This window comes from Onychomys torridus, chromosome X, assembly GCF_903995425.1.
Source record: "Onychomys torridus chromosome X, mOncTor1.1, whole genome shotgun sequence".
NCBI lineage: Eukaryota > Metazoa > Chordata > Mammalia > Rodentia > Cricetidae > Onychomys > Onychomys torridus.
This window is the reverse complement of record NC_050466.1, coordinates 92,012,778-92,027,326: the sequence shown is the minus strand read 5'-3', so window position 1 is coordinate 92,027,326 and position 14,549 is coordinate 92,012,778. Positions and strand designations below refer to the sequence as shown.

General features: G+C 38.4%; 1 protein-coding gene across 1 annotated transcript in view; it reads right to left on the bottom strand.

The window, feature by feature from the left end:
* The window catches only part of Chic1 (cysteine rich hydrophobic domain 1), a 39,287-nt gene that overhangs the window by 10,991 nt on the left and 13,747 nt on the right, over positions 1-14,549 (bottom strand). The window contains exon 3 of the mRNA XM_036175089.1: positions 10,163-10,318. Coding sequence (XP_036030982.1) covers positions 10,163-10,318 — 156 coding nt within the window. The remainder of the gene's footprint in view (positions 1-10,162; positions 10,319-14,549) is intronic.

Below are 14,549 nucleotides of genomic sequence, written 5' to 3'. Positions count from 1 at the left end.
TGTCAAAACCCGTAAAATGAACCCTAACTACAAAGACTACAAAATGAACCCTAACGGAGACCATGAACTTGACTTAATTATAATGTAGCAACATTGGCTCATCAATTATAAAAATGGCATCACACTAACACAAGATGCCAACAGTAGGGGATAACAGATTTATGGGACTTCTGTATTTTTGCTCATTTTATTCCATAAACCTAATATTGCTTAAGAAATATACTAACTGGGTTGTGTGTATATATATATATATATATAATATATATATATATATATATATATAAAATAACTCTAACTATATATAATAAATACACTAACTCTTAACTCAGTGGTTAAGAGTGCTTGTAGCTCTTCCATAGGACCAGATTTTGACTCCCAGAACCCATATCTCAAAGCTCAGCACTGCCTATAACTAGCTCCAGGGGGATCTGATGCCTCCGGGCTGTCTGGGTACCCGTATTCATGTGTATACTAACTGCCCTACATGTAATTAAACATGAAATAAATCTAGAAAATAAATGCTAGTAAAATCAAACATACACAATAAAAACGGACAGTATCTACTGCATAAAGACTTACAACACAGGCTAAGGATTTTAAGTTTTTAATTTTTATTTTCTGTGTATGAGTGTTTTGCTTGCATGAATACATATGTACCATAGTCATGTCTGGTACCTGAGAAGGACAGAAGAGGGTGTCAGATCTTCTGGAACTGGAGTTATAGAACATGAGAGATTGTGAGCTGTCATGTGGGTGTTTGGAACTGAACCTGGGTCCTTTACAAGAGCAAATCCTTTTAACCACCGAGCCATCTCTCCAGCTCCACTAAGGAAGCTTATAAAGCTGAAACCAAGTGACAGTACACATTAATTTGAATTTAATGAGAAGAATAGAGAACTCTTATACTGTGGGATGTTCCGCCATCCAGGAAGCAGCATGTAATGGCACACAAGTAAAGCCATGGAACATGTGGTGACATATAGATTAACAGAAATGGGCTGAGTTTAAGTGAAAGAGATAGTCAGTAATAAGCCTGAGCTAATGGCCATACAGTTTGTAAATAATATAAGCCTCTGTGTGTTTACTTGGGTCCTAGCAGCTGTGGGACTGGTGGGTGAAAGAGATTTGACCACGGGCCAGGACACAGAAAAATTTCAGCTACACTCTTAAGAGGCCAAATGAATTCTAAGTAAGACAAATTCAAAGTGAGCCATATAAAGGCAATGTGTAATAAAACTATCACAAGTCAAAAACATAAACTTGAATGCAGCTAGAGAGAAGTAATCTGTTTCAAGGGAGCCGCAATGAGATGAACAACTCATTTCACATCAGAGGTCAGGAAGGTCAGAGGCACCGGGCTGATATATCTTAAGTGCTGAAAGAAAAACTGTCAATCCAAAATTCTATGTCTAAAATATATATATATCTTTTCACAAAAGGGAGAAATTTAAAAAATCTCCAAACAGGGATGAGGGAGCTCATTGTCATATGAACTGCCTGTTAAGAGATTCTAAAGGGAGTCCTTTAAGTTGAAATGAAATGATACCACCAATAAAATAACAAGGATATGAATACATATTAAAAAAACAGTTCTGTTGCATTCAGTTGGTAACTTCTTTTTGGATTTAGAAGATGAATCATAAAATAAAAATTATCTCTCTGTATTAATGGGTCCATAATATTCAAGATGTAACCTGGGACAATAACAACATAAAGGCAGAGGTAAGGACATATATAGGCACAGTCTTGAACTATTGAAGCTAAACAGTATTTAGTCAAACTAGTGTGTTATAAGGCTGGCATGTAAAAGGACATTTCCTGTCCTGACTGCCTGTTCCTAAATACCTGCCAGCTACTTCTCAAATTACCCACACAGAGGCTTATATTAATTATAAATGCTCAGATGATACTTAGGTGTGTTACTAACTAGCTCTTACAATTTAAATTAATCCCTTTCTAAATCTATGTATTGCGGCTTTATTCCTCTAGCCAAGTCTTGTTTCCTGGGTAGCTGGCTGGTGTCTCCCTGATTCCACCCTCCTTCTTCCCATCATTCTCAGTTAGGCTTTTCAACCCAACTTCCTGTCCAGCTACCAGCCTGTCATCTTTTTTTATTAATCAATGAGAGTAATACATATCATAGTGTAGAAAAGGATTGTTCCACAGCATTGAGGTTAATTTGAACCAATAAGAAAATAACAAAACATATACACAAAAGGAAATCAGAAGATACATGGTTGTTGAATGTGAAATGACCCTGTAGGCTCATGTGTTTGAACCCTTGATCCCCAGCTAATGTTGCTGTCTTAAGAGGTTGTGGAACCTTTGGGGAAAGAGACATGGCTGGTAGAGGTGAGTTCTCTGCTTCCTGATCAACCATTCAACCATGCCATGAATGAGCTGCAAATTCTACTTCTACTTCTTCCTCTTCCTCCTCGTCCTCGTCGTCTTCCTCCTCCTTTTCTTCCTCCTCCTCCTCCTCCTCCTCCTCCTCCTCCTCCTCCTCCTCCTCCTCCTCCTCCTCTTCTTCTTCTTCTTCTTCTTCTTCTTCTTCTTCTTCTTCTTCTTCTTCTTCTTCTTCTTTCCCGAGTTAGGGTTTCTCTGTGTAACAATTCTGGAACTCACTTTGCAGATCAGGTTGGCCTCAAACTCACTGAGATCCACCTGCCTCTGCCTCCTCAGTGGTTTGGATTAAAGGCAGCACACTGTCTGGCTCAAGCTACAAATTCTTGATGCCATGGACAGAATTGCAACACCATGTCATCCCTGACTTGATGGACTATATTCCTTGAAATCATGAGCCAAAATAAATCCTTCCTTCCTTCCTTCCTTCCTTCCTTCCTTCCTTCCTTCCTTCCTTCCTTCTTTAAGTTGCCTTTGTCAGGTATTTTATCACAAAACATGAAAATTAAACCAAACAATACTTCACAACAAAAATCAGTTATACATAAGATAAGGAGCTGCAATAAGATTCCTTCTGCTGCAATAAAACACCATGACCAAGGCAAATTAAAGAAGAGTTTATTTGGGCTTACAGGTCCTGAAGGCTAGACTCAATGATGGCAAAGGAAAGGCATGGTGGCAGATGCAGGAAGCTGAGGGCTGACATCTTGAATCATAAGCGCAGAGTACAGAACTGGGAATGAAACGTCAAAGCCCACCCTCAGTGACATACTTCCTTCAGCAAGGCCACACTGCTGGGGATGTCTTTCTGTATGCTGTGAATGTGTTGCTCTGATTTGGTTGATAAATAAAACGCTGACTGACTAGTAGCCAGGCAGGAAGTATAGTATAAGTGGGATAAGCAGAGAGAATTCTGGGAACAGGAAGGCTAAGTCAGGAGTCACCAGCTAGCCACAGAGGAAGCAAGATGTGAAGGCAGAACTGAGAAAAGGTACCAAGCCACGAGGCTAAACATAAATAAGAATTTATGGGTTAATTTAAGTGTAAGAGTTAGTCAGTAGTTAGCCTGAGCTAAAGGCCAAGCAGTTTTAATTAATATAAGCCTCTGTGTGTTTACTTGGGTCCAAGTGGCTGCAGGGCTGTGGAAGCCAGACAGGACCAGGAAAATTTCAGCTACACCACACCTCCTAAACTTATCCAAACAGTGCCACCAACTGAGGTCAAAATACTCAAACATCTGATCTTATGGAGGATATTATCATTCAAACCACCACTGGAGGTAACAGAGGAATTGAGCAACAATAAAAGTATGACAGATAAAAAACAAATAGCAAAATTGAAAAAGGAGATCTTTATAAGCTGAATTTTGTTCTCTGAAAATTCATGTTGAAGTCTCAGCTCCTGGTATCTTGTAAAGCAATTGTATGTGGAGATAGGGAATTGAAGGACGTAGTTCAGTTCAAATGAGGTCTTACTGGTGTGGTATAATATAATGATTGGTTTGCCTTGTTGTTGTTGTTGAGACAGGGTACCAGGTTAGCATCAAACTAGCTAGGTAGCTGAAGCTGGCTGTGAACTCCTGATCCTCCTGCCTCTACCTCTTGAGTGCTGAAATTACAGGCATGAGGCACCATACCTGGTTATGATTGGAATTCTTATAGGAAGAAGAGATTAAGAATCAGACATGCACAGAGAGACATGTGAATAAGCAGGGACAAGACTGTAATTAACTGCCCAAAAGACTCATAAAAACAATCCTTTTGGAGACATTTTTTAAAAATCAAGAGATAGGGTCTCACTCATTATGTAGCCCTGGTTAGCCACAAAACTCTATGCAGCCCTTGAAATTCACAGAAATATGCCTGTTTCAGCCTCCCAAATGCTGAGATTAAAGGTGTGCTCCATTATGCACAGATGTTGGAGACATCTTCATCTTGGGCTCCTAGAATCCAGAACTATGAGGAAATACATTTCAGTTGTTTAAGTCACCTTGTCTATGATATTTTGTTACCAAAGCATCAACAAATTAACACATTGTCATTAGTTACCTTAAAAGTAAACAGATTAAATTCTCAATGAAAATGAAGAGATTTTCAGAATGGATTAAAGGTCTGACCCATCTATATATTGTCTACATGACACTAAATTTAGATCTAGAGAGACAAATAGATTGAAAGTAAAAGGACAAGGGCTGGAGAGATGGCTCAGAAGTTAAGAGCCCTTGTTCTTGCAGAGGACCTGAGTTCAGTTCTCAGCACCCACATGGCAGCTCACAACCATCTATAACTCCAGTTCCAGGACATCCAATACCTTCTGAGGGCACAGTGGACTTTGAGTAAAAGGAAAAGAACAACATACAAATGAAAAAAAAGACAATACATATATACACACATGAATTAAACTGTTCAGACAGTGTAACAAAACAACATACATTGGTTTAAATTTGTGTGGCTGTCCAAGTTAGTATTTTTATGGGATTCCTGAGTGAGTGAATGAGTGGGTCTCTGATTCTTGTGCGTTCTCTTGGGCTCTTTTCCTTCTGTTGGTTTGTCTTGTCCAACTTCAGTGTGATAGTTTTTGTTCTATTTTATTATGTTTTGTTGTTATCTCTTAGAAGGCTGTTCTTTTCTAATGAGAAACAGAAAAGGGAGTGGATCCGGATGGGAGAGGAGGTAGAGAGGAATTATGAGGGGTAAAGAGAGGGGAAATCATAATCAGGATATATTATGCAATGAAAAGAATACATTATCTATTTTCAATAAAAGGAAAAAAAAACCCAGAAATTTGTATCTCCCAGTTCTGGAGGCTTGAAATCTATGATAAAGAAGTCAGTATGGTTGAGTTCTGGTGAGGGGCTTCTTGCTAGAGTTCTGAGAGCTTGTTTTATGTCTCTTCACATCACAAGGAGAGACACAGATGGAGAGGCGAAGTGGGTGGAGGATGGGGAGAGAGAACTCTTTGGTCTTTTCATATAAGGGCAATAATCTCATAAAGACTCTACCCTTAAGGGTTAGGACTTCAACATAATGAATTTGGTGAAGACATAAACGTTTAATCACTAATAACGTAAGCCAATAAATCAGAGAATAAATCTATCAAGAAGACTTAACTATTATGAACATACACACAATAAAAAACCAATTAAAAAATGTTCAAAAATTGACTAAGGTGAGAATTAGGTAATTCTAGAACAATAGAGACTTTGATATCCTACTTTCAATAATGGACAAAACAACTATGCAGCTCAACAAAGAAATTCACAAAGGAAGAAATTAAACACCATATCCTGAAGCAATGAATAGTCCAAAGAAGCCACAAGCAAAGCAGAAAATAGTGAATGAAAACAAACTACTACATGCTAAACTTAGAGGCTGCAACTAAAGCAATGCTTAGAGGGTAAAGGAACTATACATGAGTGTGGGAAAAAGAAGGCTAGTCTCAAATCGATAACCTAATTCATACCTTAAGGAATTAGAAGAGAAACTTAAATCCAAAGGCATCAGAAGAAAGACAAAAAGAAAAAAAAAGAGTAGGAACAAAACAAAACAGCAAAAGATCCTGTCTTTGAAAATACTGACAAATACGCTAACCATCGAGCGAGGAAAGAAGACTCCATTGACTAAGCCAGGGATTTCACCATCAACCTTACAGGACTGAAGAGCAGGGAGGATACAAGAATGCTATGCAGATAACCCAGATAACCTAGACAAATTCCTAAAATTGACTCCATTTGGGGAGGGACTGGGAGAGGAGGGAGGGAAACTTTGGTGGAGATGTTAAAAAAATAATAATTAAAAAATACAAAATCTAAATAAGCCTGAGTAAATGTGACTAAGCCAAGTCAAGAGAGTGCATGCAAATCAAACCCTTGCCAACACAGTAAGTCCAAGCTTTCATAGTACAGCCTCCCAAGTATATTTAAGAATTAATATTAATTCTTTTAAAACTCTGCTGAAAGATAAAGAGGAGGGAGCGCTTCTTAACTTCCTGAGGTAAGGAGAAATGGAGAAGGATTGCTTAATGGGCATGGGGTTTTTCCTTGGGGATGATGAACAAGTTCTGGAACTGCAGAATGGTGATGGCTATATGACAGTGTTAATAGTTTTTTTTTTTTTGGTCTTTTTTTTTTTTTTCTGGAGCTGAGGACCAAACCCAGAGCCTTGTGCTTGTTAGGCAAGCGCTCTACCACTGAACTAAATCCCCAACCCCCCAGTGTTAATAGTTTTAATGCCATCGAATTATATACTTGAAAGTTGCTTCACAGGCAAGTTTTGTATGTGTTTCTACCCAATAAAAGTAGTTATTCTTGGTTTCAAAGGCAGCCATGAAGTAAATATATAGGAATATAAAGGAAATATAAATTTATAAAGTAAAAATATATTTATAGTATAAAGCACAATATAAAAATTTATACTATAAATATAATTTTATATTTATGAAAGATATAAATATAAAAAATGTAAAGTAATGTAAAGGAAACACGAGAGGGAAAGTAGATTGAACTTGCTTGGGATTGGGAGGGGACTGGGGAGAAATCTGTAGTCATTACAAATGATCCGAAGATTTCCTTTTAAAATGAAGGAAATGTTCTAAAGTTAGACTGTGTAGCAATGGTCACACAAACACTATTTGTAAATATACTAAAACTAAATGATTCATCTTTTTAAAAAGATATATTTATGTGCTTAACATATATAAGTGCTCTGTGTGCATGTTGCACACTAGAACAGGGCGCCAGATCTCATTACAGATGGCTGTGAGCCACCATGTGGGTGCTGGGAATTGAACCCAGCTCCTCGGGAAGAGCAGCCAGTGCTCTTAACTACTGAGCTGTCTCTCCAGCCACACGGTTCATCTTCTTAATACTGAGTAAGTTCCATGGTGTGTAAATTCTTTGTCAAAAAGGTATTTGAAAAATTACTGGATGGGTGACTCTCCAACTATGTATCAAGTTAGCTCAGTATTAACTACTATACTTTGGAAAGCAGATGAAAATCTTAACACACAGCTGAACATGGTAGTGCACGCCTTTAATGCCAGCACTCAAGAATCAAAGACAAGTAGATCTCTGTGAATTTGAGGTGAGCCTGGTCTCCATAGTGAGTTCCAGGACAGTCAGGGCTACACAGTAAGACTCCATCTCAAAAAAGAAAGAAAATAAAATCTTATGAAGTACAGCTGTTAGCCAGTAAAGCTGACCAAACAGCAGGTGGGGGAGCACACTCATTAACCTTTCGTATTATTTATGTGTTATAAACACAATTATTTTCTTATATATGGCTATAGGCAAATGATTCAAGTTCAGCAGAAGATAAAAGATAGTGGTTGGAGCTATGGGTGTAACTTTGTTGCTATAGTGCTTACCCAGCATGGACTTAAAGCCCAGGGTTCCATTCCCAGCACTATATAAACTAGGCCTAGTAGTACTATAGTAGCCTATAATCTTAGCATTCAGGAGGTGGATGCAGGATCATAAGTTCAAGGCCATCCTTAACTACATAGTCAGTTCAAGGCCAGCCTGGGATAGGGGACACAGTCTCAAAAAACACCCCCAAAAGCTTCAAAGGCAGGCTACATCTAAGTTATAGCATTGTATAGAATAACTTCATGTCTTCTTTGCATAAGAGCATACATGTACTCTGTGAAAGAAACAAATAAGATGCTTGAATACAAATTGCAGATAGAACTATTTGCTATTTGTCTTGACTGCTGGCTCCAGTATAAACCCTTAGTTAACCAAAGCAATGGCAGAAAGAAAGATAATCAGAGAATCAGCATCATCTCAGCTTTTAATGAATATTCTACTAGAAATAGTCATAGCAGAAACACATGACTGGAAAAAAATCTTTCAGACCCTCTGCTGCAGGTACTGAGATAGACAAAAGCATACATAAATCATGAAAGAAAAACATTCTTGGTAACATTAAAACCAAAAACCTTGTTTCTAAGTAATTGAGGCTGACTATATTTATGTGATGGGAAATCCAAATCATGATTAATTCACACTGAAGCTTTAAAATAATGGGGTAGAAGTTATTGATTGTAACTTCTAAAAGACACAATTAAAAATGTTATGCTGTCAGCTTTTTTAAACTTATAGAAAGCCAATTGAAAATACTTGCCCTGACAAACAAATTAAATTGTATTTAAAGCAAAGCTCTGATCTACGGGTGTTTTTAATAACCACCAGGGAATCAGTAAAGTGCTTAATTTTTCCATTTAAAAAGTCATAGGGGAGCTGGACTTGGTGACGTATGTCTATAATCCCAGTTGCTAAGGAGGCTAAGGCACAAAGACCAGGAGCTCAAGGCCTCCCTGGGCCACAGAGGGAATTTAAGATCAGGCCTGGCCAGGTGTGTGGGAGTGTGAATATTTAATCTCAGCACTCAGGAGGCAAAGGCAGATGCAGACAGATTTACATAGTGAGTTCCAGGCTAGCCAGGACTACACAGTGCAACCCTGTCTCAAAAAAAAAAAACAAAAAATCAGCCTTGGTAACTTAATGGGACCCTGTCTCAAAATAAAAACAAGGATTGGAGCTATGACTTGGTGGCAGAGCACCTGCTTACCATGCAGAGCTCTAGGTTAAGAAAAAATGTCATAAAGTTGACAGCATTTTATTATCTGTCTTTTTGAAGTAATCATGAAAGAGCTTAAGATGAAAATGCAAGATAAAATGAGTATTTCTTGAGAATATATTCAACTTATAATGCTATATCTGATTTAGTTGACCAATTATTATTTACAAGTTTAAACAAAACTTCAGTAGGTACTAGGCAAAGAACTGTAATTAAAATGGGTGTTTGAATTTAATAATAAATTTAATTTGTGTGTGTGTGTGTGTGTGTGTGTGTGTGTGTGTGTGTGTGTGTACATGCATGTGGTGAGTATGTAAAGGCACGTGCCTATGTGAGCTTGTGGAGGTCAAAGGAGGATGTCCTGTTTTACCTCCTTCTAGTTCCTTGAAACAGAATCTCTTGTTCAACCTGGAGGGACACTGATGGCCAGCAAGCCCCAGTGAACCTTCTGTCTCCACCTATGCCTAGCTTTTGACATGGGTTTTGGATTTAAACTCAGGTCCTCACACTTGCACACAAAGAGTTCTTACCCATCTCTCCAGGCCCTTTAATTACATTTTTATTTCCATTTCTGGGAACTGAACGTAGGGCCTCACATAGGCTGGACAAGCACTCTACCACTGAGCTATATCCCTAGCCCATTAATCAGATTTTTCAAAGATGTCTTCCCACTGAGGAAATAAAAATATAATTTTAAAGAAGACAAAATTAAGGCAGTGTCCTAAATTCATGACACAACTAGAAAGGTTATTTTGGAATGTTACTGTGACATGTTCAAAGCTAAGGGCTTTCTTCACCTTTGAGGATTGCTGGTTCTTTTGATGGGCTTCAGAGAGCCAAAGATGCTCTCCTGGTACACCAGTAGCTTAGCACTATTTAAGTCATCCTTTTGGGTTTTCTTTTTTAAAAAAGCAATCCATATATATTTACTTGAGTACATTCAATTATGTTGCATTTATTTCAAGTGGTGGAGACTCATATTAAGTGATAAAGTATTGATAAAGGCTGAACAAGTGGCTCACTCTGTCTTCCCAGAGTTTCTTCAGCCTTAAAATAAGGACAGCATTGTTACAGGAATTACATAAATCATGTAAAGTAAATGGAAACCGTTCTAACACATAATAAATATCCAATAAACGGCAGCTCTTTTTATTGTTATACAATAGCCTGGTTATACTCACTCTTTTGTTGAGACAAATAACAGGCCACAGGCTGCACCCCAGGGTGCAGCAGCAGCAGAGACATCCACACAACAGCCATTTCACATTGACTGGGAGAGCCTTTTTCAGACATGAGTTCACACGGCCAATGCTGGTCTTAAATTCTTCTGGAGCCACCTAAAACAGGGGGACTAACTTTATGAGTTTGTGGACAGCTTCCCACTACCCCCAATCCTAAGGAAAATGTCTTATCAGAAACATTTCAATGTCTCAATATATTCTCTCCATAAATCTGTATCACATACTCTTGGAAAACATAATTGGGTGAAGCAATATGATTTCATGGTTGTATAACTTCATGTCATACCCACAATGCTCTGAAATGACCAACAATCAACTAAAAGCAACCTGGCTGATAGCAAGGGAAACTCATCAATCAAGCACTTTTGTTAGCAGACATTCTTGTTAAGGCAATGGTACTCACAGTCTTCAGGTATCCCACCGAAAGCTGAGTTATGGTTAGAGGCATAAGACAAGAAGAAAAACCAAACTACTAACCAGAGGAGATGGAATTAAAATTAGTCTTTGATAATAATCCTGAGTTACTTTGAAAAAAAAAAAAAAACCTCTTAACATCTTTTCATTCTGGCAAATCTGCAAATAGTTAAACTCGCTGCTAATTGCAGGAAAATACATTAACAAGAGATAATATCTGGTAATTATGTTTAAAGCTGTCTGTTGGTATTCAGTACATATCAGATTCATAAGCACTCTGAGTTTTGAAGGTTGAAGAGTCTTTACATAAATTCATATTTCTAGTTACTACCTCAGTTCCTTCAAGCAGTTGCTTCTCCATAAACAATGACAGATTCGATTCAAAAGCACGAGCATGACCCATGTAGTTAAGATGTATACCAAAAATTCCCCTTGTAAATTACATGATTCAAAGGTACACTGAAAATTGTCTGCTTTCAGTGAAATCACGTTTCTGTATTACTCAGAAAGTTGGCAAACAGTAAATTCCAGGGGAAAAGTTCAGCCTTTGTTGCTATAAAATGAAAGCCCCATGACAATGTGTGATGTCACAAACCTAAAAGCTTCTCTCTTCCACAGAGAAGGCTATACTAGAGGAGATGCTTTGTCATGGTTTTTACTTTTTTTTTTTTTTTTTTTTTTTTTTAGCAAAGATGTCTTAGAATCCACACAAATAGACAATGGATGCTATAAAGCCCCAATTCAGCACGATCACAATTGAAACATTAAGTAGACACGCTCTAGTGGAACTGTTTGTGTCATGTACAAGTCAATTACTCAGTTAGTGAAATGGTTACTTTTGCTAACAATGATGAGTTTTGAAACTTTGTTGACATGGGAAAATGGACTTCATTCTCCATCCACACTGGTAAAAACCTAACACAGTGACAGCTATTGTGCACCAAGAATTCCAATGAACTGACATTTCTGGGGGTAAATAGAAAAATAATCCAGACGTATACTTTACAACTGAAATCAGAAAACATTAATGAGCCAAAATCAGGAGACTTGGCTTCTAGTTGTTGCCATGTCTGAGAAAATTGCAGGTAAAATCATTTAATTTTTCTGAAGCCTGGTTCCTTATATAAAAGGTGAAGGAGTTGGGGATTTAGCTCAGCGGGTAGAGCGCTTGCCTAGCAAGAGCAAGGCCCTGGGTTCCAGCCTCAGCTCAAAAAAAAAAAAAAAAAAAGAAAAGAAAAGAAAAAAAGGTGAAATGATAGTCTTTTATATTTTTTAATTCATGTATTTTATGAGTGCTCTATCTGCATGTACACCTTTATGCTAGAAGAGGGCATCAGATCCCATTACAGGTGGTTGTGAGCCACCATGTGGGTGCTGGGAATTGAACAAAGGTCCTCTAGAAGAGCAGCCAGTGCTCTTAACCGTTAGCCATCTTTCCAACCCTGATAGTCTTTGTTTTATATAGTCACTGGAAATGGAAGTCCCAGCTTAGAAAGAATTTCTTGGTTGGAATTCTTTGAAAAAGAAAGTCTGTAAATCACATGTTAGATGTTGCCTGATCTCTCTGAAGGCAAAGGGATTGGTCAGAAGAGCACGGGAAGACCACAGTTTTGTTACACGTTTGATTATAAATAAAAGGATCATCTGCCACACTCTGAAGGAAACTTCAACACTTTTCAGCTTTCGATTTTTCTCAGAGATAGTGCCCCTGCTCCGCTTATTTCCTCTCCCTTCTTTTCAGAAGCAGGGACAGAACCCGGGGGCTAGCCCACACTAAGCAGATGCTCTACCATTGGCTCTGCCTGTAATGCTTTGATATTCTTTTACAAAACAAGGTGCCTAGCCACTAACTGAAGATTTATCTGTCCCAAACAGCAATATTTAACTTCCTTCTCATAGCAGGGAATCACTGAGTAACCAAGTAACAGTTACAGAAAGAAAACAGTTCACCTTCTACCTGAGCTAAGGGACACATAGAGTTCTAGGAGGGGCCAGAGTTCTTCCTTCCCTTAGGCATTTATTTTCACTCGCTCATAACTGTGCAACATGGGTTCCTCCCATGAGGAAACTTGTGAGAACAAATGAGGTACAGCTATAAAGCTACTTAGCACGATACCTAGCGTACATCAGACACTCAGCAAATGGAGCTACTGTCCTTATTTCACAGTGAGATTACAGGCAAAAGAAGAGTCTGATTTTGTGTTCTTTAAGCACTGAAACACCACTGGCCTGACAATGTGCCCATTTTCTGAAAACCACGACCCTTTACCTCACTGCCTAGGAGTGTTTAGAGAATGGCTTTTCCCTACTACCTTATTCCTCCCTGCCTCAAGAAAACCCCATTGGATATAACTGTAGTCACTCTGCGATGCAGGACATTTTTTTAAAGAACGAAATTACTTTCATATTATGACAAGAAACTAAAAAAAAATCCCAAAATATTTTCCATCTCGGCTGATGATAATTTCATTTCAGAATGGTTTTTCAGTGAAGGCTCACTCAGTTTGTTGCCTTAAGGTTGTTCCCAAATAGGCCAGTGACCTTTCTTGTCCTCAGTGACTCACCTCCGTGCGCTGGCAGTATGGAAGCACATCCCAGTTGTCCGGATAAGTGCATCTCTGGTGTCCTCATCATTTTCTAACTCTGACTTCCAGCTCTTACTACAAAGTACTACTTTGTAGTACGAGGACGTTCTATAGTGTTGCCATCTTTTAAAGCTTTGTTTATTTGAAAATATTGGCTACACTTTTCATTTATTTTATTTACTCCATCTATCCATCCTTCCATCCTTCCATCCATCCATCCATCCATCCATCCATCCATCCATCTATCCATCCATCCATCCATGTATATAACTATATAGGACAACCAGCAGGAGTCTGTTACATCCACTGTGTGGCTCTCAGGGTCTAACTCAGATTGTCTGGCTTGGTGGCAAGCACCTTTTACCCACTGAGCCATCTTGCCAGCTTTGAAAACACTTAAAAAAGTGTTTGTAATTATGATTTAAACTTTCATTTAAAAATAAGTATGCAAATACAGATGAGAAAATTAAATGTAAAGAGCTACACCCGAGATAGAAATGAATCTGTCCAGCCAGGGGATAGGGGTGGGGTGGGGTGGGGTGGTGCATGCTTTTAATCCCAGCACTCAGGAGGCAGAGGCAGGTGGATCTCTGAGTTCCAGGCCAGCCTGGGCTACAGAGTGAGTTTAGGACAGCCAGGGCTACACAGATTAACTCTGTCTCGAAAAACAAAAACAAACAAACAAAAAGAAATGTCCAAAAGAACAAAACAGTGTACACGGAATCTTAGAAAAGAAGTTTCTTTCTAGCAGGGAAGAACAGTGGTAGAAAGCTGAGGGAGGGCAAGCTGAATATGAAGCCTGGGAATGAGATCAATCACACAGCACGGTATGCAGTTTGTTAGGAAACTGTCTTTCATTACCTGTTTCTGAAAATGAAAACAACACTCCTCAAATTTGGCAATTTTCCTTCTCCAAAACCCTCTACTTTTAACATATACTCTCTTACTATAGACACATTAGAACTCAAAAGTTCAAGTTACTAAAAATGAGAAATCAAATTTTGGGTCATAAGACAAATCTACTGAAAAGAAAAACTTGCACTAAAATCTCAAGCAACAAACTACAGTCTGTATTTTGACTTTAAAAAGATGCAACACTTGGCTGGGGGGGGGGGACCCTGTATTCGAGTAACAGTACAAGTCATAAAGCAGAGACAGGGAATGAGAACTGACTAGCTCCCAACTTTAAACAGGAAAAAGAAATGTTTAGTTAAGTGCAGATTTTGAGTTAGTGCTATTTGACTCATTCGCTTGTATACAACTGAGGATTTCCAGTATTGAATGTCGGCTGGGAACCTCTGACTTCCTAAGCGGACAGTAGGCTGTAA